This window comes from Gracilinanus agilis, chromosome 6 (assembly GCF_016433145.1).
Source record: "Gracilinanus agilis isolate LMUSP501 chromosome 6, AgileGrace, whole genome shotgun sequence".
NCBI lineage: Eukaryota > Metazoa > Chordata > Mammalia > Didelphimorphia > Didelphidae > Gracilinanus > Gracilinanus agilis.
Window position 1 is genome coordinate 38,226,354 of NC_058135.1, and position 25,841 is coordinate 38,252,194.

The following is a 25,841-nucleotide window of genomic DNA, read 5'->3' on the forward strand; positions in this document are numbered from 1 at the left end:
AAGGATCAAGGGAGTGGGAAAAATAAATTTTGTATTTAGTTTTCTAATTAAAATGGAACCAATCTTATGGTTACCTAAAATCAGTCTTGAGACATAAGAAAACTCAATGGATTCAAGTCTATTCCTCAAAGTTTGCATATTGCAAAGACACTATCAATAATGACCCAAATTGGTACCACCAAAGCACCAGAATTGTATCTCAGTGGAGGAATATGTAGGAACTCCTTATATTAGTAGATCTCTGCTTTCTTCAAGTTCTGCCAAAACATAGATAAGTCAATGAATTCAGAATGAGAAATTTAAAATATTTAATGTATCAATGACCCTATATCCTTTCTTTTTACTTCATTAAAGAAACAAAATACAAGAAAGGAATGAAATTAGTAAGATATGTGTTCTAGAAGGCCCTAAGAAGAGCAACTTCAGTGAATACTATAATCTAATAATTGCAGGCTACTTGAAAGGAAGGGTGGCATTTTGAGCAGTGCCCTTTGCTCTGGAACTACCCTTCTCCCTGCTAAATGGAGTGCCAAAAGCTTTTGTCCAAGAGATGAAAGAAGAAGGATACAATAAAGCTGGTCAGTGACAGTGGTAGCAGGCATTTACATGCTGGGGCTAGCCAATGAGCCTATTAAATGCAAGTCATGAAGGGATACCTAAGACCGAAAGAGGACATCATCTCCCCCATAATTTTCAATTTGCACCAAATCTATATCCTAGGCTATTCCAAGCCCAGAGTTCATGAAATAACTGATCCAATTAGAATTATGAGTCAAAATTCTATGAAAATTGTGAGTTTGTGTGTATTTACATATGTCAAGAATTTAACAAATTCAAAGCATACATGCCTCGCGATACCTGAGTTCAAAGCATTAGGGCTCAAAATAATATTTGAGGTGACAATGAAGATTCCAGAGTCTAGAAGAGTATTGGGCTCATGTTTATTTGAGGGATGATTATGATGCATTTTTCATTATTATATATTGTTTATTTACTTATTGGTTCTTAGCTGAGAATAAATGCAACTATATAGAGCTTCAAAAAAATTTTTTTTTTGCTTCTGTGAGAACCAACTTTGAATGTGCTGCGTAGTAAGTTAGAGCTTACTGATATACAGCAAATTCAGAAAGTTAAAGGATGGATCAGTGAGCAGAAGCTCAAGAACAAGGCAAATAAACCCACACTCTACTTGATAACAGTTAGCAATACCCTGTAAAGAGCCAAAAGTTGATGACTTCGAGAACACTAGAGAACTTGAACTTACTCAGCATTCAGTGATTCCATAATTACATCCATAACTACATAATTATAGCCAGTTATATATTTGGTCAAATGTTTAAGTTCTGAGTGTTTTTATGTCTTTTCTTTAAGGCTAATCTTATCTCCTCCTTCAGATCCTAATTTACTCTAGGAGAAGAATGTTGCTTTTTAATTACTTTGTGACTTTCATTCACAACTCGGTATCATGATCTTCATTGAGAAAGCTAGGAAATTGTCACTGAAATAATAAATATGAAAAAATATTTTAATATAAATAGATAGATATTAAATTATTTTCAACTCTAAGTTTAAGATTGTCATCTTTCTGAAAAGATCATCCAGAAATTGCCCAACCACAATAGTTTTCAAATAGGCAATTAGTTATATGTGCATTTATGTATATACATATATATATTTATATACGTGCGTACATATAAAGTATATTTACCATGCATACATGTATATAAAATATTATGCATATAAAGTATATATTATATACACAAAGTACATGTTATATAAGGTACATAGATATATGTAATATACATATAAAGTACATATAATATTATATACACATATATGTATGAGTATACTATATATATGTACTAGGTTGAATATTCTTTTTCCCTTTGCAAAAGTAAAGAATGAGTGTATATACTATAGTAGCATATATTCAAAGGTCTACCTTGATCTGCCTCTAAATGGTCAAATATTCAGTAACTTTATTGTCCTCATAATTCATTTCAACAGGACTACTTTATTTTGGAACTTTAATTTTTAAAATTCACATCAAATGTAACACTTCTAGAAAGAGCTTTTGAATTTGGCCCTCAACATGATGAATTATGAAAGTTTTAAAGTTTTGATATAGGGGGTAACAACCACTTAAATGTGACAGAAGTTTCAATTCACAATTATTACTTTTTTTTCAAAAATCTTAATTTTTGAGAGAAATCCATAGTTCCCTATTCTTATTCCTCCCTCTTCTACCTACTATAGAATTATAATTACACACATATACACAAATATTCATTCATTTCCCTTAAGGTTTAAACTAATGTTATGAGAATTTTTATTTCCTTTTATTAATTTTTATTATTTGGGGTTCAGAATAACTTCTCTTGATGAAGAGGCTGAAACCTATCTCAAAGGATATTAAAATTTTACTTAAGGCCTCAAACATTGCTCAGATAGGCAAAAAAAAAGGCTTCCCACAGCGATTTAACTTGTTTTATTTATGGAAGGATCCCCACAGTGAATTATTTTTTCCCATAACACTAATGTTTATTGAAACAATAATATACAAATCATACATAAATTCAACATAAAAGCCTTCTAAAAAAATCAATGTATATAAGATGTTAGACACCTCCCGGTTCCCTAATCACTAACCTCCAAAACCACCACCACTACTCCAGGCAGCACTCATCCCTGCATAAATAACATTCCTCCTGACCTAGCCTACTCCAACTCCTCTCCTGTCTATATCTCATCCTGGCTCTGGCTATCCCTTCTTGAACCTCCAATACCTCCCTCTGACTTAGATGAAAAGCTGGATCTGATAAGGTGAGCAGAGATGGAGAAGTTAAGAATTATTTGAGGCAGAGGAAACTAAAACTAACAGAATGAAATATTATGTAGTGTGCTTTATCAGAAATCCTCCCTCCCTCCAAACCAACTATTTATTTAGACCAGGAAAAGGAACTGTTAATGAAGGGTATGACTCACTGCTATGTTGAATCCTCATGACTGGCTACTGACCTAGTACTCTGTGAGTATGCTAAGGAGGGAACTCATCCCTTGACTGCTCTTCCTTCTAACTTAAAAAAAAATAGGGATGACTGTGAGGGTTCCAGAAGGTCAAGTGAGGGATGCCTTTCCTGCCACTCAGCCACAAGCTATGAGCAATATCCTGCCTAATCAAGCCTGTGCCTGGGCAAGGGCTGTCTCTTCTTCTATCTTCTTTCCTTTAGTCTTGGAAGTCTGCAGTCTCTGTGACAGCATCTCTTATGAGCAAGTCAGAGGCAGGGGCATCCATTGTCCAAACTGCCATAGAGGGCAGAAAGGGGAACATGATTGAATCAGGCAGTTTAGTCACCATGAAGAGAAAGTACCTTGTGCCAAGGAAGCTTTTACCAAGTGAGGAAGTAGCCTTTAAAAAATGGCCAAATGGAAATATTTCCCACTTGACTTTTCAATGGAAATGAAATGTCAAATGATAAACAGAATTTTAAAAATTATATATTTCCTAACCAGATTTGAATATTAGATTCTCCAGCTGAATTGACTATATTAGTATAGATGAGAAAAACACTTGTATACATGCTATGAGTGTTTTAATCTTTAAAAATCACCTTTCTGTTTCAGAATAGAATTAATCCAAATCTTATTCATATTTCTACAATGAATACCCTTTTTTAAAATTTTCCTCATCTCTGAAGAAATTGTACAGTTATTCAGAAAACATTTCTAAAGGGCCTACTTTGTGCTAGGCAATGTGATACATAAAATATTAGGAATACAAAGAAAGACAAAAGCCCTCAAGGAGCAAAAAGTTTTGCTAGACAAAAATATGTAAGTATGGTGCATACAGAATTAAAATAATTGGAAATAATGAACAGAGGGAAGGCATTAGAATTAAGAGGTTATGGAAAGCTTCCTGAAGAAGGTAAATTTTTAGAAGGAAGCTAGGGAAGTCAAAAGAGAAGAGATGAGGAGAGGTTAGCATTCCAGGTATGAAGGATAGCTAGAGAAAATTTCCAGAGCAGAGAGAAGATGCATCTTGATCCTGGGACAGCAAGGAAGCCAAGGGTCACTGGATAGGAAAGGGAGAAATATAAGGAAAGTGGAGAAGTAAGAGGGTACACGGATATGAAGGGTTTTGAATACCATACAGAGGATTTTGTATTTTATTTTTATTCCTATACTAGAAACAATGGTGTTAAGTATATGTGTTAAATATCACCTTTGGGAAGGGAAGAAGGGAAAGATAAGCCAAGGAACATAAGAATGGAGAGCCTAAATACTCTTACTAGCCTTAGACTACTTCAGACATGAACCATGAGCAACTGAGATGTCCTTTGAAAGTGATTGAAACAGGCTGGCAGCTGAGCAGTTAGTAGCCAGCCCTGAGCTAGACACACACACACACACACACACACACACACACACACACACACACACACTCCACATATACACATGCAGCTTGAAAGTTGCATTTCATACCTACTTCACAGAAGGGAACCAAAAGAGAAATTCAAGCAAAATACTGAAAAGATGCAAAGTCACTGAAGACAAAACAGTAAAAATCTATTAAGAGAAAAAAGAATTAGGAGTAAAACATTTTTAAATTCTTAAATTTATAGTGAATTGAAATGCCTTTCTATACAACATGACCCTCTACAAGGATAATATCAGCGAGTAGACTTTGGAAGGTTGGATAGCTAGATCCCAAATATCTTATTAATACTCTTATAAAAATGTGGAAATCTTCACTCTAGATTATTCTGTAAAAAGTATCCCAGGTACTTTTGGTATATATAATACCTCATTTTTTAAAAAACCTAACTCATTTTCTTATTATACTTTTAAATCCAAAAGTAAATTGGTAAAGTGGGAAGAGTGCAAAACATAGAACCTAGGAACACCTATGTTCAGATCTTGCTTTTCACACTTACTAATTAAATGAACATTCACAAGTAACAACCTCTTCATGGGAGTTGTCATACCAAATAAATTGCATATCCTTGACAAACTACCTTTTAATCCTACCTCATTTATATTACTGTTTTAAGAATTCATTACACATTTTCTGCACTAAAGTAGTTCAAAATAATCAGTAATTTGTTAGCAAATTTGCTACCTAGAATATTTGTTGTTTTGGGAATATATAACAATAAGACATTCCTTCTATAATATGTTACTAAATATTTTACATTGGCCTTCAATGAAATGTTGCATCATTAAAGAGATTCTAAGATTCCACATCATACCCATCGGAGTGGCAAAGATGACAAAAAAAGAAAAATTTTAAATATTAGAAAGCTTAAAGGAAAATGGACAAACCTCTGGATGGTCTACAATTATTCTGGAAAGCAATTTAAAATTTAAAAAAAAAAAGATTTTAGCCACATCATTGTGAGGCCTATATACAAAAGAGACTAAAGAAAAGGGGAAAGTTTCTATATGTACAAACATATTTATAGCAGCTCTTTTTTTTGTGGTGGCAGAAAAAATAAATAGGAAACTAAGAGTTTGATCAGCACCTGAGAAATGGCTTAATAAGTTGGCGTATACAGTCATGATAAATTCTTAATGAAGAAATAGATAATTTCAAAAAGACATGGCAAGATTCAGAGCAAAGTGAGCATCGATGGTTTGAAAATTAACGGTTTTCAGGACGTATATAAACTGATGAAAATAAGTGGGTACAATCAAGAAGAAGTTATACAATACTGCATTAAAAAAAAGAAAAAATCTATCAAAGCTGTAAGAACTCCAATCAATATAATATAATAATTCATGATTCTAGAGGAATGATGATGAAAAACACTATATAGTATACAAAGATGATGGATTTACGGTCTGGAATCTTTCTCTGTTTCTTTCTGTCTCCCTCTCTCTGTCTCTATATGTTTCTCTGTCTCTCTCTTTTCTCCCTCTCTCACCTACACAAACACAAGCAAACATATATATATATATACATATATATATAAACATATATATTTAATATAGTTATTAAAGAAATTTGCTTTACATATGCATATTTTACAAAAAAAATCAACAATACTTTTTAAAGTATGCAAATGTACAACACTACTGATTCATATCCATCTTCATATATATTTTAGGATCTTGAAAAATACACTCTTGTTTTCCTTATAAAAATATATTTTCTTTTCAAATAAGTGCCAGTGAACATTTTTGTTTGCTATTTTACTATGTATTCAAATAGAGAGGAAGCTCTACTGATGAAAATCAGAAATTCAAGGATTATGAAAGAATTTTGAAACTGTGCCTAACATAATTAATTAATTAACACAATTCATTCACTCATTCATTCATTCAACTACAGTAGTTGATAAATCATTACTTGTGGAATAACTTATTAAAGAACAACTAGTTGTTAATCAAGTTCTTTTGGTAGGCCATAACATTCATTTTAACTGTTCATCATTTAAGAGAAGCTACCTAGTAACAGATAGTAGTACATTTCATATTATTGTTGAGATTTTTCCTTATAATTTGTATCAATATACTTTTTTAAAGGACAAAAATAAGTCAGGAGAATACTATCTGATGTTCTTAACATTAACAGGAATAATTAGTGTCCTAATTACAAGATACAATATAGATTGATAAGAAGTAATTCTGATTCTGAAATGAGATCCTGGTTCAAGATCTTCTATAATGTCAGTTATTCTTCTTTACAGTATGAATTTATTTTTAAAAATTTATGTAAATGCACATGAACTTGAAATAAGAAAAATGATACCATAAGAATTTTTCAAATCTGTTTATGCTCCATTAACCAGCTAAATTATATTAAAATCAGATATTTCCATTTTTAAAAAGCAGTATAATGAGTATTTAAGGTGCCAATCAAATTATTTTACTTAGATGTTTAATATACATAAAGAGAATTATGTGAGAAATAAAGAAAATATATGAACCATAATTCAGTTTTAACATTAGGCATAATTTTTCCCAAACATATATGACTTTTAATATATGTATATATTTTTTACAAACGACTTACTCTCCAACTTCATGCAGGATGGGTGCCTGACAGAGCATAAAGTTCGACTGCATACTTACTGGTTTTACACCTAGAAAATAAGGTATTGCTAAATTAAAAAATAATCATACTGTTCAATTTCATGAACTCATATACAAGGCATGATACAAACAGGGTTAGTCTTGTTGGAAAATGTGAGGAAAGAAAAAAGTTAGAAAATAATAGGGAGAGAGAGATCAAATGACCAATAAACATAGCCCTGGAAAATAACTAATTATCCTATTTTTGTAAGAAAAAGCTGACAAAATTTCTGATAATATGAAAGTATATGTGTTTTTTCCTCTTCAGTTTTGAAAAGATAGTCCAGTGTTCTGTACGAACATATAATTGGATGACACGAAATAACCATTAGTAGAAAATAAGAGTACAAATGTCCTGAAAGGAAAAGATTCAATTCAAAATTTGATTTAAGTCTTTTAAAATTTCTACCAACAGTAAGTAAACTTTTCTTCCTTCCTTTTACCTCTTCTAAGTCTCTCTTGAATACTTACAGCTGGTAACTCGGGTTTCTACTTCACCAAAACTGGTAACGCCCAGTGTAATCATTCTCGACTCCTTCCTTCATGCTTCCAAACTTCTCAGCATTATCACTTCCTCTCTCTGTGAGGTACTTCTCACCAAGATCAATGCTCATGGCCCTTCAGCTTCCTCCAGAAGATCCTCTGTCATTAATCTCCCTTCTCTCATGTATATTTAATCATTCTCTCCATCCACTTTGAATTTGTCATTAAAGAGCAATTAAGTGGCTCAGAAGATAAGTGTTGGGGCTAGTGTCAGAAAGATTCGTCTAAGTGAATTCAGTTCTAGGTCCAGATATTTATTACCTGAATGACCTTGGAAAAGTCACTTAACCCTGTTTGCTTTAATTTTCCCCATCTTTTAAATGAGCTGGAAAAGGAAATGACAATCCATTCTAGTACCTCTGCTAAGAAAGCCCTAAATGGGGTCACAAATTGTCAGACAAAACTGAACCTTGAGGCCTTTACAAATCTAAAGAAGACCTTCCCTTTACCCACACATCTAATCTAGTTACTGTCTCATCCTGTTTTCATTTCACAAATAAACTTATTTTTTTAAACTATATTTGCCTATTTGCCCTATTTCCTTACTTTCCATTCTCTTTTTAGTGTCCTTCCATTGACCTTGAGATTCTATTATTATAGAAGCATTCTAAGATCATCAATGATATTCTAATAATGAAATACAAGTGCCATTTTCCTCTAGTCCTAATCTTCTCATGGTTCTGGATATTTCTGACCACTCCCTGTGGTATTTGACTTGTGAGAAAACCATCTCTGAGTCTATCTCCTTTCCCTTTAGCCAATCCTTTGTCTCTAGGGCTTCTCTTCCTGACTATTTAAATAATGATTCCTCAGGAGGTTGCCCTCAGCTCACCTCTCTCTTTACACTCTCATCTGGCATTTCCATTCACTCACAACATTTTAGCTACTTCATCTATGCAGATGGCTTATAAATGTATAATGCTAGTACTGAACTATTTTCTTGCCTACAAATTCATATCACCAGCTGTCTGTAAGATATCCCATCTAACTAACTCACAATTACCTTAAGTCAGAAAGTTGAACAATTAGTATATCTATTCCCCTACCTGTCCTTCCTTCACCATGTTTACCTAGGATATCACCTTATACCATTCGCCAATATTCATAATCAAAGGGTTATTTAACTTTTCTGATTTAATCGTATCAAATTAGTTACTGAGTACTTTTCATTCTCCTTTGTAGAGATTACTAGATGTTGTACAGTGAATAGATGGCTGGATTCTGAGTCAGGAAGACTCGAATTTAGCTTCAGACACTTAAAACCCAGGTGAACCTGGGCAAGTAGTTGATTAACCTCTGTCTCAAGGTTGTTGTGAGGAATAAATTGAGATAATATTTGGAAAGGGCTAAGAACACTGCCTGGCACATAATAGGTGCTTAATAAATGCTTGTTTCCTTCCTTCCCCCTTCCTTTTCCTTTCTTCCTTCTTTCTTCCCTTCTCTCTTTCTTTCCTTTATTCCCCCCCTTTCTTTCATTCCACCTCTCTTTTTTCTTCCTTCATTTTTCTTCCCTCCTTCCTTTTTTCCTTCCTTCTTTCCTTTGAACATTCCTCCTTTCCTTATTTTCTTCTTTCCTTCATTTTTCTTCCTTCCTCCTTTCCTTTGAATATTCATCCCTTTATTTTCTTCTTTCCTTCATTTTTCTTCCTTCTTTCCTTCATTCCTCCTCTCCTTTATTATTTTCTTCCTTCCTTTTTTCCTTTCTTCTTTCCAGGCTTCTCTTTTTTTCTTACTTTCTTCCTTTTGTAAACATATCCTCTCCTCTCACACGGTCATCAACTTCAAATCTTCATCACTATTCACCATCACTTGCCTTGCCTCAAGTCTCCCCCATATCTAATCAGTCACCTTTCTGAGCTACCTTCTGAGATTTCAAAGCCAGAGTTTGAGTATCTACCCTTGCTTAAAAAACTCCAATGGCCTAGTGTGGTAACCCATATCTGCAGTCCTTGCAGCTAGAATGGATGAAGCTGGTGGGTCACTTGAGTTCAAGAGTTATCATCTGAAGGAGGCTAAATCAATCAGGTATCTGTACTAAGTCCTTTACTAATATAATGAGCTTCCCCTGCCCCAAAATAGAGCATGGCCAGGTTGCCTAAGCAGGGGTAGATTGGCTTAGGTCAGAAATGGAGCAGGTGAATGTTACCATGCCAGTCACTATTGGGAGCTAGCCCATAAGTGGTCACTATACTTCCAGGCTAGACAAGACAGGAAGATCCCATTTTAATTCCAGGATTAAATACAAACTCTTGTGTTAAAGATTTAAAGCTCTTGACACTCTGGCTCTGGCTAAAATTTCTAGATTTATTCCATATTAGTCTCTTTTACATGTACTACACTCCAAAGTGCCTCACTTATTCCCTGTCTCTTATCTCCAGGCCTTTGCATTCTGTCCTTACCCTACCCTCATGAAATCCTTAGCTTTGTCTAGACTTCACCTTCTGCAGAAGGCCAACACAGCTACTACTTCAAAATTCCTTTACTTTGATTCTATTTTGCATTTAATTTTATGTACATATGTAATATTCCTGAGGGCAGGCATTGTTTTGGGGTCCTTGTCCCTAGTACTGGCACAGAGAAGTTTATAAATGCTTTTGGAATGTTGAATGAAGGAAATACAAAATCCTCACTATATGGTCCTACAACATAGTCCTTATGTCATAAAAAATCATTATGATATGAGATAGAACTATTTATCTAAGAGACTTTGAAATAAAAGGCTTTAACAATTCCAAGGAGGAAGGGAATATTTTCAGTCTAGTGGATTAGGGAAGGCAACATTTGGCTGAGCAGCCTTACAAGAATAATCTGTTCACAATCTCATCTGTAACTGACGGTTTAATATTATACAAAGAAGACTTTTATCAACATTCCTAAGTCCTATGAAAAGGACATGCCTTGAATGTCCTAATTTTATATCTAATTTATCTAGGTAGTTGACTTTCAAATGTAACCTTAGAACTGACTTTTTACAACCAAAATGGTGATGCTAAGGAATAAAATAGGCATCAGTTAATATTTTGAGGCTTTGACCAGACACCAGTTAGTACCAACAGTGAAGCAGAAACATTCTGCCTGGACGTTTTCAAAAACCTGTGCCAGACAGCAAAACTAATCCAGCTGACACAGAGAATAAATTCCCAGAGAGTCAAAACCAGATATGGGAAAACATTTCTAAGGGCCAGAAACCCACAAGAAAAGTCAATAAAGGGTCAAACAAGTTTTTAAAAAGCAACTTAATTTAACTGAAACATCTTTCGAGAGACAACTCATATACATACACAAATATACAAACACATACACCCCTAGAAGCATAGGGAAAAACAAAAGTTAACAGAAAGCATAGCATCCAGGAGGCTTTTTAAGTAAGACAAGAATGTCAAAGATATGTTGCATTTATTTTGTCTATAAATATAAATATCTGAATTTTTTTAAAAGAGATGCATGAAATTAAATCAAAGGCTAGATTCAGTCAAAATCTCTGATGTACATGAAATTCTCTCTGCACAATGCCTCATATTTTGCTATGCACTTTTAAAGTGAAGACTTTGCTTAATGATAAGCATAAAAATGCATAAGAAAATTAATTTTAGGTAATTCTTGTGATATATATTAGCATCAATCAACCAAAAATCAGCATATTAATTATCTAGTCCAAGTACTAAATCTAAGTCTTGGAGATACAAATACAAAAAATAAAACACTCCCTACTCATAAGGACTTTACATTCTAATGTGAAGGCAAGAAGCATATCAGTATATGTAAAGAGAATACAAATAAATAAAAGGAATATTGGAAAGGAAGATACTAGAAGTTAGGGGGAAGTCCATGAAAGCAGGCGATGTTAACTACATCTTAAAGGAAAAGTGAGATTTTTGGAAATAGAGGAGGGCATGCATTCATCCACTAGCATGGGGGATGGCCAGGCAATGGCACAGACCTTAGAAATTACTTCACTGGCCTCCTTTAAGTCCTAACTACAGGAAGCCTTTCCCAATCCTGCTTAATTCTTCTACTAACTCTTCTATTATTTCCCATTTAGCTTGATTTGTAATATTGTCCCTACCCGGTTAGATTGTGAGCTCCTTTAGGGAGTTCCTTGCCTCTTTTTTCCATTCCCAGGACAGTATCCTGATATAGATTAAATAGGCCCTTATTAAATGTGTATTGATTAATCGGAGATGGAAAGCCATGTGTATGGAATAGAAAGAGGACCAGTTTAGCCAGATCGTAGAATACAGGAAGTCAGCAAGGTCTAATGAAGCTAGAGACAAGTTTGAAAATTTGGGGGATAAAGTTAATGATTAAAGTTGAAATTTGCTGGTAAAAAGGCAGGGGATGAACTTAAGTATGTGTAATCAGAAACCAAAAAGCAAACATAATACACAGAATTTGTTTCTCCTTTCCTTTGAAATCAGCTTTAAATATCTGAATCGTAAAATTCTGTTCTAAAGAATATAAAGTTCATCCTTCAATTGGAGGAATTGCTGCATTGGAGTCAATGGAGAAATTCTGCTTTTCCTTCACTAGTGGAAAAATGTCAACATAGTATTTCTTTTTAACAAATAAAATACAAAACTTTTTGTGGCATTTCATTCTGCTAATGTGGAAGTAATTTTGGGAGGATGGGAATACTTACTCACGGTGTATGTTTCATTCGCAGTAAAGGTACAGGAAGCAGAGTTTCCACTTCTGCCTACTGTGAACCCTCTTCCTGTCAGCACAATTTGAAATTCCTCTAAAAAAGAAAAGGAAAATAAAAAAATTATTTTAGTATTTTTAAAAGTTAATAGTATCAAAAGACCTTGAAGGTATCAAGTAAGCAAGTTTAAATGTCCTCATTAATGATAATGAAGATGTGGCAGACACTGTTAAATGTTTTTGATCCTAATAACAACCCTGGAAGGCAGGTATCATTATCATTCCCATTTTACATTTAAGGAAACTGAAACAAACAAAAGTTTAGTGACTTGCCCAAGGTCACACAGCTAGTAAGTGTCTGAGGATTCAGGTCTTTCTAACATGAGGCCCAGAATTCCATCCACTGTGCCACCTAGCTGTTTAGCAATATCAAAAAGTTTGATTTTTGTAACCCAAAAAAGTCCTTAGATTCTCAGTGAAATAGCTAATGATAACACTAATCTAACAAAGCTTGAAAAAAAAATCCCTGAAAATTTTCATTAAGTTGTAGAATGGAAGTAACTTGTGGTTCTTAACAAGAATCCAAGATCTGATAAGTCCCAGTAAGCTGAAAAAAGTGTTGTGTTCAATAATCAGCTAGACTTCTATTATTTCCTTTCAAGCTTACCTTAACTTGAACAAGCTCATTACCAGGTGAACCACAGGATGATTCATCTCTCCAATAATGCATCTCTGAAAGATCACCAACTAAGTTTTAATGAGGTTTCCAGAAATATCTGTGGAGCAATTGCCCACACTAATGAAGGCCCACACGTCCAAAGTATTTGTAAGTGCTGACTGTCTAATGGAACTGAACTGAAATCATCAAAGCATCAGTTACTAGTCAAATAAAGAATTAGCCTCTCTAGGTCCCCTTCTAAATAATAAGATTTGGGATTCATGGTTTACAATAGCTTTTGCTATTGTTCATTCAATCATTTTGGAAAAGTTCTTTTCCTTTTCTTTTTTGAGAGAGGGGGTTATTGATCCATTTGGCAATCCAATAGTGATTTCCTTCCCAGAATGTTTTTAAATGTGTAAAATAAAATATATCAAATTAAACAGGAAACTAATTATATTGAAATATGTTTATCAAAATACCTTTTTTTTTTAAAATACAAAGTTCATGGACACTCCATTGAGAATTCCTGCTTCAAAGAACTAACATTTCTCCTTCTAGGTTGGCTCCTGAGAGGGAACACAGTAGGGAAAAGTGGGCAGGTAGCCAGACTAGGAGCTCAAAAAGAAAGGATCTATTGGAGAGGTGACCATAAGCAATCTCCTAACCTTTCAGGGACTCGAACAGCTCTTTAAGATCATAATTTACAAGTGAGCTGCCAACTAGCATGGGTGGGGATTGTTTCCACACAAATAAAACCACAGTGGACCAAAGTAGAGCCCATGTGAGAAGTGTTCAAAATCCCACCAGTTTCCAGTCAGGTACCAAACCTAGGAAGAAAATTGATTCATTTAGCCTTTTATCGTCCACCTTTATCCCTTAATACATCTCTAGTGACTGCCTCTGGACAAAAAAATGCCATACTGATCTCTGTAAGGAGGTAGTAAGATAAATAAAAGTATTTTAAAATATTTTCTAAAAAAATAAATTGTTTGTAACTCTAATTTCATGGATAGTATGGTAAGATCTCTAGATTAGGAATCAGAAGCCTCGTGTTTGAATTCTGGCTCCATCATTATGTGGGTGGTTTCATGCCTTCACTACTATAGTCTTTACTTTCTTCATCTGTAAAATAATGTGGTTGGCCTAGTTGGTCTCAAAAGTTTCTTTTGCCTGTAACTATTTGTAAATATTTTTCAACTAGGAAATGACTCCAGGGATGTGATTCATGCATTGAAGTTGCCATGAAGAATGATAGTTTAGGAACAATGGACAATTTCTTTAAATCTGCCAACCCAGCAAATTGTCTCTAATAATCAAAGGAAAAAATTATTTTCCCCCTCTTTTGACCAATACCTCCCAGAATTAAGGGTAGAGCAACTTTTTCTCTGTTTTTGTTTGTTCTGGACATGCAATTTCATTGTAACCCAAAATTTATTCTCTAACCCTAGGAAAAAACTATAGACCATAACCACATCAACAGTACCTTTTGACTCCCCAATACTTACATGCTGCTGTTGGTTTCTGTCTATGCTATTTACTCTTAGTTTTCATTATTTTTCCTATAAGTCATGACCTAATACTCTATCCTGATCTTGACCTTCAAAAAATGTTTTCCATTAATTATCATCAGGTCTGTCCCTAGGAGAACCGAAAGCTTATGAGCTAAGGTTAGGAACCACTAATTCCATTATGAACCAAAAGTAATAACTTCTCAAATATTGAGACAGACTTTTTAACACAAAAATCAAAATATTGATAGGTAAAATATAAAAAGATAATGGTCTTTTAGTGAATGTTTAGGAATTATTTTATCTTTTAGTCTTTAAAGCCTTTCCGGACAATTAGTTTGGTGAAAAACTTCGTCAATGCCATATGAGGATAAATTAAAGGTAACAGGAATGTTTAACCTTTAAAGACTCAAGGAAGATGAGAATTACCTTTCTACGCATTTTTGAAATAAGGATTTCACTTGTTCAGCTTGACTTCAGAGGGAAGAACCTAGAACAAAGGGTGGAAGCTACCAAGAGGAAGGCTTAAGATTAATAGTAGGAAAAAACTTCCTAACAACTAGAGTTCTCCTAAAGTAGACTTCTTGTTGTTCAGCCACACCTGATTCTTCATAACCATATTTGTGGTTTTCTTGACAAAGATGCTGGAGTGGTTTGTCATTTCCTTATCCAGATCAATGACAGATGAGGGAACTAAGGAAAAAAGGGCTAAATGTCTTGCCCAGGGTCACATAGCTAGTGTCTAAGTCCAGATTTGAATTCAGAAAGATGAAATTTCCTGATTCCAAGCCTGACACTCTGAACACTATGGCACTACCTAGCTGCCCTAAAAGTAGACTAAGCTGTTGCAAAAGGCCAGGAGTTCTCCCTCATTGCAGCTCTTCAAGCAAAGGCAAATTCTTTTGTGGAATGATTTGGACCTGATTTGCTATGTAACTCCAAAATTCTGTGACTATGAACACTACTATCTAACTAATACCACCAGCTATCCAAAATGTTGATAGAAAAACTATGAAAGGGAACTCAGCTTATTTTCACTTCCAACATGAGTTTTAAATTTTTTCTTTTAATTCAAATATAAAATTTAAAATACTCACGGCCTACACAGACACTTGATGGTTCCAAGTCCAATATTTCTGTGCATGACTTTTCTAATATCTATAAAGGATAAAAGGGAAGTAATATATAGATTGAATTGTACAATGTCCAGGGAGTTATAACATAACAAATACACTTGGATTATTTAATTGCATAAAGGAAAAGAAGGAAATAAGCATTTATTATTCCATGCTCAGCATTTTACAAAAATATCATTTGTAAGAAGGAAGGAAGGAAGGAAGAAAGAAAGGAAGGAATTTACTGGGCCAGCTAGCTGCTGAGAATGTTTACTTTAGACTTATTTACGATGCTCTTACTAAGACTTTTTGTTCTGTTAATATATATTTTAAGTTCTCTTATTCTATGCCTAATATGACCATAAGAAGCATAACATTACAATCCCTGGTCACTACCAACATTAAGAACAGTGCCAACAATCCCCAACAGCTAAATCAGGTCAACAAACTCTAGCAAATGAATTCCAATTCAAACAGATTGTTTTTCAATTACAGATGAAGTCTGAATCTAATAAATTAATGACTATTATCTTGGCCACAGGCTTTTTATCCTCCTTTCCAGGCTCAATTCCCTTGGCTACCAGTCCTAAGGAATGATCCAAACATGACTCTCACAAAACACAGATCTCGTATCTTGTACTTTTTGCATTCTCTCCCAAACAAAATGAGGGCAGGAGAATGATGCAACAGAGTTCCTTCTGCGAAACAAGAACCAATATACAAGGCACAAGGCTTCAAAAAAAAAAAGCAAATGATGAAGCAACTTGTTTGGAAAGAATGCAACAATTCTTGCTTTATGCTAGGGTTGCTCTGTACTCCGGGATCATAGGTTCATAAATTCCAAATGATGATCTCTTCTTGCCAGAAGACAGATAATCTACAGTAGTTTCCAAGCTTTTCATGCATAAAACTTGGAATGGGGAGAGAATTAAAGTAGGACATATAAATACTGTCAGTGTTTCCTTTGACACAAATGGAAATAAACCATTTAACCCCCAAAACAACTGCCAAAATCACATCCATAAACATGTATTTATTTGCCAAAATAATACCACCTAGAGTTTCTCTGTAGTATATTCTTCATATTTTTCAAATGAAGATAAAATGATTAATATTTTAAAAGATTTTTAAAAGTGTCTGTACCTAAGAAATAATACCAGTTTGATACATGCACAGAAGCAGTAAATGTGAATTAAGAAACACAAAAATACCCTCTCTCAAATATTTCCTCTAGGGTACTAGCATAAGATGTTAATTCCTATGATTGAATACTCTAGTTAAAATACAATCATATTATCTGAGAGAGATATATTAAGATATTACCATCTTCTAACAATTTAACCCAAGTTAATTTAAACAGAACAGGCTGGAAGGTAAATTTTCTAAGAAAACAAGTAGTCAAAAATATCTCCCAAATAGAAAACTGAGGATAAAATGTTTTTTAAATGTTTACAGAAAGGACACTACAGATAAATCAGCAGAGTTGCTAATGGAGGCAAATAAAGTTGAATGAGGAAAAGAAATTAATAAATATTCAAAGAAAAAAAAAGCAATTTCAGTGAACAAGTTTTTCACAGTAAAAGGCAATGTCAAAATTAGTCAAGGAAGGGCAAATTTCCCTCAAATAATAGTGGAGTAAAACTCTAAAAATCTACAGAATGGTCCAGAAGAGCAATCAAAAATTAAGTGAAAATATCTAAGAAATAAAGTGAGAAATCAGCACTCAGGAAGATTTTTTTTCCCTTACAGACACCTGTGATTTAATTGTCTAAAGCAGTGATGGGCAAACTTTTTAAAGAGGGGGCCAAAGAAAAGGAAATGGTCATCTGTCAGTCTGTTTCTAAGGCAACTCTTCGAAGTTTCATTATATTGTATTCTACTCATTGTATTTGTCAGATTAGGAATAATGTCCTACAGCCAGATAGAACATTTCAGGGGGCCCCATCTGGCCCGGGGGCTGTAGTTTGCCCATCACTGGTCTAGAGTCATATCAGAGAGGAACTTTGTACTCTAGCAGCTCAAAAGCTGCTTTCCAACTTCTTCAAAATTTGCACAGGCCCCTTAAAGGTTAAATGATTTACCCAGAGTCTCAAGGCCACTAAATCTCAGAAATAATATAAATATAAAGAGAGAATATAAATCACAATAAAAGTTAACTCAAGGAACTTTATTGATAATTTCTTTTAACTCTATCTGAAACCATGATTAAAATTTCATGTCAGGAATGATCCTCATAACTGATTCTCTTTCTTCTTTACCATTACATTGTACCCCCTAGAAACCATGTTCTATTCTTAATAAACTGCCCTTCATATTAGACCTGTGTGCCCTCCCACCCAGAAATTACTTTGCATATATTTGTATTTATTTGTTTCCCCGGTATTGTCAGTGGTCTCAAACTGGCCACAAGTTTGACACCTCTGATGTAGCTGCACATTGAGGGCAGGAGCTTGTTCTTTCATTTCTGTAAATGTAATGTCCAGAAAATAGTAAATATTTAATAAATACTTAATCAATTAAGAGTAATTTAATTGGATCACCTTCAGATGTGGGCAGCTAACATCTAATATATGTAGCCTGAAATGATTTATGAAAGGCTTATTAAGTAATAAGATTATGATTCTTGTTCTTAAACTCCTTAATAGCTGAATAAATTAAATGGGCAATACAGTTGCTAATTCAATTATCATATTAGGATTTAGAAAAGTAGAAACAAAGCTATCCTTGCATGAAAAAGCATCTAGTCTTACAATTAATTATAAATGCTGAAAATTCAAAAACCCACAGTTGGGGACAAATACAGATGGCCAAGTATGTTTTCTAGTGCAATGAAATCCAAAGAGATGTGAGACAACTCATGCATTAATATTAACTAAATCTCAGGTTCATAATTGTATATTTTCCATTTAGAGTTTACCAGCTTTTTATTACATTAAGAAAAAATTAACTGTTTATCATGATATTTATTCATCCAAAATTAGTCAATATTTCTACTTCTCATATGTTCTAATTAATTTTATATTCATATATTTAGGTATTAACTCATGTTATATTTATAATACATTCAGAGTTAACAAAAACCTACACTACTAACAACTGACAATAACAGGATGTTGTTAAGCAAATAATATAATTGTAAAGTAAATAGTAAATGAATAGTAAAAATTACAAAATTCACTGCAAAGGTTCAACTGAGTTGAGTTTAAATTGGGAGTGGGGAGGCAAAGTAATAGCTAATACAACAAGCAATATGTTTCTTAGCAGCCCTTCCACTCAGAGATCTATATTATGTGTTTCCGTCTAGTGGTTGACTAATATTCAACTGTATAACTTTTAAACAAGCATTTATCTAAATCTAGGTGACCAATAGAACAACAAATGTGTTAGGCACTTCAAATAATTCCTGTACAATTAAATAAGTTGTGTTTATTGGAACTAGTAAATATTTGCTTGAAAGATTTCGATTTATATACTCTGTGTATCCATGATTGTATCCTTCAATGGAAGAATTTCTTTTTTTTTTTAAACCCTTAATTTATGTGTATTGGCTCCTTGATGGAAGATTGGTAAGGGTGTGGGCAATGGGGGTCAAGTGACTTGCCCAGGGTCACACAGCTGGGAAGTGTCTGAGGCTGGATTTGAACCCAGGACCTCCCGTCTCTAGGCCTGACTCTCAATCCACTGAGCTACCCAGCTGCCCCAATGGAGGAATTTCTAAAATGGATCATGAGTATACATACACACATACATACACATAGGTAGATACATACACACATATATACATATATCTGTGTACATACATGTATGTAAACACATAATACCATTTATTCTTTCTCAGTTTTATTGACATATAGTTAGGCAGTTTATAATTTTTTTTCATTTCTTCTTTAAAGTGGCAATTTGGTTTTCTGCTTTTTAAAATCAGACCAACTATTTATTGGTCTATCCTTTATATTGTTGATTTAAAAACTTCTAGTTAGTTTTACATAGTAAATTAATGTTATTTAAGGTTTGAGTTTGTTAATTTCTTTTTTAATTTTCAGAATTTCTATGTTGGTATTTATTTATACAGTTTTAATTAGCTGATTTAGTTGCAGGTCTAACCTGTTAATCTCTTCTTTCTCCTTTTTTTTTGTTGATTAAAGTGCTTAGAAACATAAATATTCCCTTCAGAAATGCTGTGGCTATATCTCAAATATTATTTCATTTTTATTCTTCTTATCTGTCATTTCTATGATTTTTTTGAACAACAAATTCTTTAGGACTAAATTCTTTATCCTCAAAAACATAGTTAATTCTTTCTTCAAAAGTTTCTTACTAAATATAATTTTTAAAATATTACAGTCAGGAAAAGATGATTTAAATGGTGGACTTCTGTATTGATTAGTGGTTATAACTTTGGTTTTTATAAAGGTTTCATACACAGATATGAATATGTATAGTACTTTATATTCTCATTTAGCAATCACCAGAAATATATAATTTGAAAAAATCTATGATTTTCTTCTTTATATCTGGTTAGATTTGTCTCAGAAAAGTTATTGAAGTTCACCATCATTATCATTTTATTTTCTTTAAAAAAATCATAATTTGGATAACTTTTCCTTTAAATATTTATATTCTGTATTATTTAGTACATATGTATTTAGTATTGATAATGTTATTGATGAAAATGCCTTTCAGTATAATGTAGTTCTCAGGTTTATCTCTTTTAATCAAGTCTATTTTATTGTTGCCTAATCTGAGATTAATATTTCTACACCTGTTTTTTGAGTCGAGCTGATGGAAAATATATTTTGCTACTCTATAACATAATCTTTTTATTGTTATGAATTTTACTTTTTCCAGATTACATGTCAATACAATTTTTCAATATTTGTTTTCTGATATTTTGCAATCCATGTTCTCTCTCTCCCTCTCACTTCTCCCCACACTATAGTATTTTTTTTCAAGTGTATTTTTTGTAAACAACATAGTTTCTTAATTAACTCAACTCCCATTACTTAGTCTAAGTAGGCTAAATATAGGGATGGGCATACTCTTGATCTTGCCATCACCCATAAATGTTTTGCTTCCATATACTGGCACTAATATTTCCTCTATCTGATCATAATTTTCTATCCTTCATTCCATCTCTCTCCATGACTCCTTTACTCTTGAACCTATTTTCCATATTTATAATTATTTCTAATTCTTGCCCTCTCAAGTACTTTCCTAGACTGTCACTATACTCTTCTCAGAATGGGGTGAGTGTAAGGTAATGTGAGTATGCTGACCATTGAGAAATGGATTGAGTCAAAATATCAATGGTTGAAAGGAAGTTCATTGAAGGAGCCGGAGCTTCCCTTGAGGTTGACTCTCCTGTCAAAGGGAGATAATAATTTTGCCCTGTGACATCAAATGAGTCTTGCTTCACAGGAAGACAGGAATACCCTTCCAAGAAGCCAGGATACCTTTGTAAGTAGTTATTGTTGTATCCATATTAATAATCCTTTTTGAGTCATGATATTGTCTATGATTTTCCTCCTTTCTTAGAATATATTAAATATGTATTGACTTTGGCCAGAATACTTTCTTGATTTCATTTTCTTAAATGCTACCGATCTTACAGTTTTAAAGTGCCAAGGACTGAGGTTTCAGGTCAAAATGTGATAGTTCCATTGTCATTGATGAAAATAAATGTTTATAGAAATCTTGACAAATGTCCAGTTTCCATCTACTTTTTGACCTCCTTCCAACTTCAACTGTGAAAACTCGTGGGATGATGTTGTTTAGTTAACTAATGCCAAGTTTTCCATAGATTTATTTTCACCTCCTCTGCTTTTGCTGTTTTATGAAGTGATAATGCCAGCAATAATTTACGATTCTCCTCTACTGTATTTCGCAAATGTGTTTGTCTTCTAAATCAGGGTGAACTTCAAAAATCTCTCTAGTCAGTGAAATCATTTGGAATATCTTATCTAGTTCTTCATAGAATTTCTCTAGCTCATTATTATTATAATTATCTATTTGATGTGAAAATATCTCTTTGTTAATCCTTTTGCTCATGATATATGCATTGCAAAACAAAATGATCAATTGCCCCATGAAATTATGTTTCATGTTTCCTTTGGGTACATGAGCTTTATTTTCCTTTCTTTCTCAATTATTTGTCTTCATCATCATAAGGATGGGAAGGAGAAGGGGAAAGGGAAAAGATATAATCGGAAATAAAGATATAAGCAATGATTCCCAAAGTGGGCGCTACCACCCCCTGGTGGGTGCTGCAGCGATCCAGGGGTGTTGTGATGGCCACAAGTACATTTATCTTTCCTATTAATTGCTATTAAAATTTTTAAAAATTAATTTCCAGGGGGCTAAGTAATATTTTTTCAGGAAAGGGGGCAGTAGGCCAAAAAAGTTTGGGAACCACTGATATAATGGGAAATGTATATGATACAAAATCAGAAAATATCAATTAAAAAGTATTTTTAATGAAAAAAGGAAAAATCATCAATATCAGGGCAGATATTTTGGGTCATTCAAAATATATTCCACTCCAGTCTAGCTGAAATCCCTCTTAAGGTTTAACTAATTTTAGTTATTGCTGCTTTTCAAAATGTTTTTCTTTTATCCATCTTTGAAGCTCTATATTTATTATGAGTTTCACCTATCTCTCACAGTAACAATTATTGGGAATTACTTTGGGGAACCATTTATAAACACAATACTTGTGAAGTTAGAGGCTGGCCCATGTCATGGAAAGTCTGATTATTAGCATTTAATATTTTTATTCATTCATTAATTATAAACCTCAAATTGTAACTCCTGACCCTGAGTCCCAAATTCCACATAAAATATCTGATGTTAACCTCATAATCATTTAATTTCATATTTCTTTAATAATTTGCATAATTCTCTTATAATTGAAATTATCTGTCCTTATTCAAGCTTATTCTTTCTGATAAAAGCTTAAAAAGGTTTAAATCAAAAAAGAACTCCCCATTAATTAATTTACAAGTGCAAAAATTAAACATTTGGGCCCGTGCAATAAAAGGTAAACATGCTAATGGAAAAACAACATTCATCCTTTCTAAATTAAAATTGCTTATTCTATGTTTGTTTTTCATCAGATGTTATTCATTCTGAGCCAATGATTATATATTTGTAATTTGAATATTCTCTCTGATACTAAACTACCACAAATGTTCTTACTCAGAGTTTCTGTAGGTAATCTTATGGAAAGTCCTTCACAAGGGGATTGCCCAAGAAAAGATCATTGTTCCCTATTCTCTATTTCCTTCTGTTTAACATTAAGCAGGACTGTAGCCTCAGGAACCAGCTGTCATTGTGTTACATGTTGAGTGCAAATGTTTGGCAAAAGATGAAAGTGGATCCCACTGTTGATTCAACTTCTGTTGTTCCTCTGCTTTAGCTTGACTTGAGTAGAGTGTCAAAATGGGGTTTCACCATGGATACCCTTGACACATTTCAAATTAATTTGGCTTGAGTTTAACTGCAATCTACTGCAAAACGGTCATGTTGCATGATTACATCACTTGCATACTAGGTAATAAGTGGCAGAGAAAATATCTTGCAACCAAAACTGGCCAAATTTGTACAAGTTTGAGTATTACTAATAAGCTAAGGAGAAATTATTCTATGGAAGTATGAAAGAGAATCTCATGTTTGGCACTGGTCCCAAACACGTTTCTTGCTTTGTTCTTAGCCATGTTTTGGACTATTATGATACTTTTCTCTCCAATTGAAGACTTTGACTGCAGGGTTACAAATTAAGTGATTGTTTTCTGTTAAATGATAAATAGATTGTGAAGGAACCATCTTTATCAGGTAACCAGAATGTAACAGAACAATGCTACCCCAGTGTGTCATTCTTTTTTTTTTTTTTTAAACCCTTACCTTCTGTCTTGGAGTCAATACTGTGTATTGGTTCCAAGGCAGAAGAGTGGTAAGGGTAGGCAATGGGGGTCAAGTGACTTGCCCAGGGTCACACAGCTGGGAAGTGTCCAAGGCCAGATTTGAACCTAGGACCTCCCATCTCTAGGCCTGGCTCTCAATCCACTGAGCTACTTTAGAAAGAACACTGTGTTGAAAGGTTCAATAGATAGAGTGTTGACTTAAAGTCAAGAAGATTTGAGTACAAATCTCACATCAGTCACTTATTGGGTGACTTGGTCACAGTTTCATGAGTTATGAAATGAGATGGTTGGATTATGTGGCCACTTGGGCCTCTTTCAGGTCTGGATTTATAAGTCTATGAATCCTGAAAGTATTGTCTCTCTGTCTCTGTCTCTCTCTCATATGCTCACACAAGAACAAACATCGAAATTTTAATATCCTATTTGTTCAAAGATTTTCATAGTATTATCTATTATTGTGAAAACCTGGAAACAACAGAAATATCCAACAATAAGAGAATGGTTGGATAAATTGCATAACGTTAGCATTATGCACCATAATTAAGATGGACAAATGTGAAAGAATATGGAATAAAAATATGGAATAAAAGAATATGGAAAGAACTTTAGCAAATAATGAGAAATAAGACAGGAATAAAAAAAAAGTTGCCTTAACACTAATTATCAATCATACATGAGGCAGTGAATTGTAATGAACAAAGAATCTTGAAGGAACTTTGCACAGTAACTAAAAGTTTATGCTGTTTCATGTTTCATGTTCTTTCATTTACATGTAAGGAATCATAAAGCAAGTTTAATCAATTGTATTGGTATTTAATATTTATAATCACTAAAAATAAAAATAAGCAAAAAGGATGTGAGTGTATGGCAGTTATTTTTTCTTTCAAGGCTTACATAAAAACACAGATTTTAATAAGGTCTTATCCTAATTAATTGCATCATATCACCAGGCTCCAGCTTTAGTTACAAACAGTGCAGGGAGTTGTATCCACAAGTTCAGGCTGTGGTGGCTGATGACATCCATATGCCACAAGTCTACATTTCAAAAGAGAACTGAAATGGAGGACTGAAAATGGAAGTTTAACATTAATTGCTCTTAGGATAGATATTAACCTACAATAAAACTTTTTGGCTCCAAGGAGGTTGAGAAAAAGAAATGATATCACTTGAGTCCAAATGACGGATTGGCACTGATTGTTCCTACAACCTCATTCCACATTTAGCTCCCAATAATTGTGGCTTTCTCAAAAGACATAATGCTTCTTTCTTCAAATATCCTGTCCAAATGCCTTATTTCTTAAAATTTCTATGAAGAATCACAGATATTCTCTCTACACTGATTTTCCAACATCACCATCTGTTATGAAATATTACTGAAAACAAGTAAACAAATCTGACAAGTAAAAGTCTCTCATACCCTATACTAGTTTGGGGTTTTATCACCTCTTACCTAGACTTTTGCAATCGATCTCTCTATCTCAAAGTTTTTCCCTCTCCAATCCAACCCACATACAATAAGCCACACAGGAATTCATAACACACAGTTCTCACCATGATATTCCTCTATTCAAGAGGCTTCAAAGACCACCAATTGACTCAAGGCTAAAGTACAGTCCTGTGCTCAATGTTTAAAGACTATACATATATTTGTAAACTAAATTCATATTTCTCTCCATCACACATTCTATATTCCAGCCAAAACTGGACAATGTGTTGTTCCATATAGCCAACATTTCATCCTCCACTTTCAAGCCCTTGCACATGAGTTTGTCCCTCATTTCTCCTCACCTCTACCTTTTAGAATCCCAACCTTTCTTCAAAGGTCAGATAAAGTGCTCCCCCCACCCAGACCTTTTCTGATTCCTGAAGTTGCTAGCAATGTTCCTCCACTTTAAACTGCTTTGTATTTAATTATGTGTGTGTGTGTGTGTGTGTGTGTGTGTGTGTGTGTGTGTGTGTGTGTGTGTGTAGAGAGAGAGGAGTACTTAATCTATTGAATTTTTTCCCCAATAGAACATGGAAGACCTCCTCCTGGACAAGCACTGAATTGTTTTTGTCTTTGTATCCTCACTACCTACCACAGAATCTGACATATAGTAGGCACTTAAAAATGTTCTCTGACTTCAATAGAATAGGTTTGCAGAAAAAACCTTGAATAACTGGACAGTTATTAGGACCACTATTTGCCATGATGTCTATCATATCAAAGAATGACAAATTAAGAATAATAGTGAAGGTCATCCGGTCAAAGACCAAATCCCACCCTTTCAAACTTTATAATATCATACATACTCCTTTCTTCTGACACTCTCATCACCCTGGTTCTGGCCCCCATTACCTCACAACTGTACTATTGAAATAACCTCCTAGTTGGTTTTCC

General features: G+C 33.7%; 1 protein-coding gene across 1 annotated transcript in view; it reads right to left on the reverse strand.

The window, feature by feature from the left end:
* Positions 1–25,841, reverse strand: part of ANTXR2 (ANTXR cell adhesion molecule 2) — a 255,604-nt gene that overhangs the window by 182,297 nt on the left and 47,466 nt on the right. Inside the window, exons 7-9 of the mRNA XM_044681488.1 lie at positions 15,525–15,585; positions 12,257–12,355; positions 7,016–7,085 (exon numbers count right to left, since the gene is read on the reverse strand). Of these exons, the coding sequence (XP_044537423.1) occupies positions 7,016–7,085; positions 12,257–12,355; positions 15,525–15,585 (230 nt within the window). The remainder of the gene's footprint in view (positions 1–7,015; positions 7,086–12,256; positions 12,356–15,524; positions 15,586–25,841) is intronic.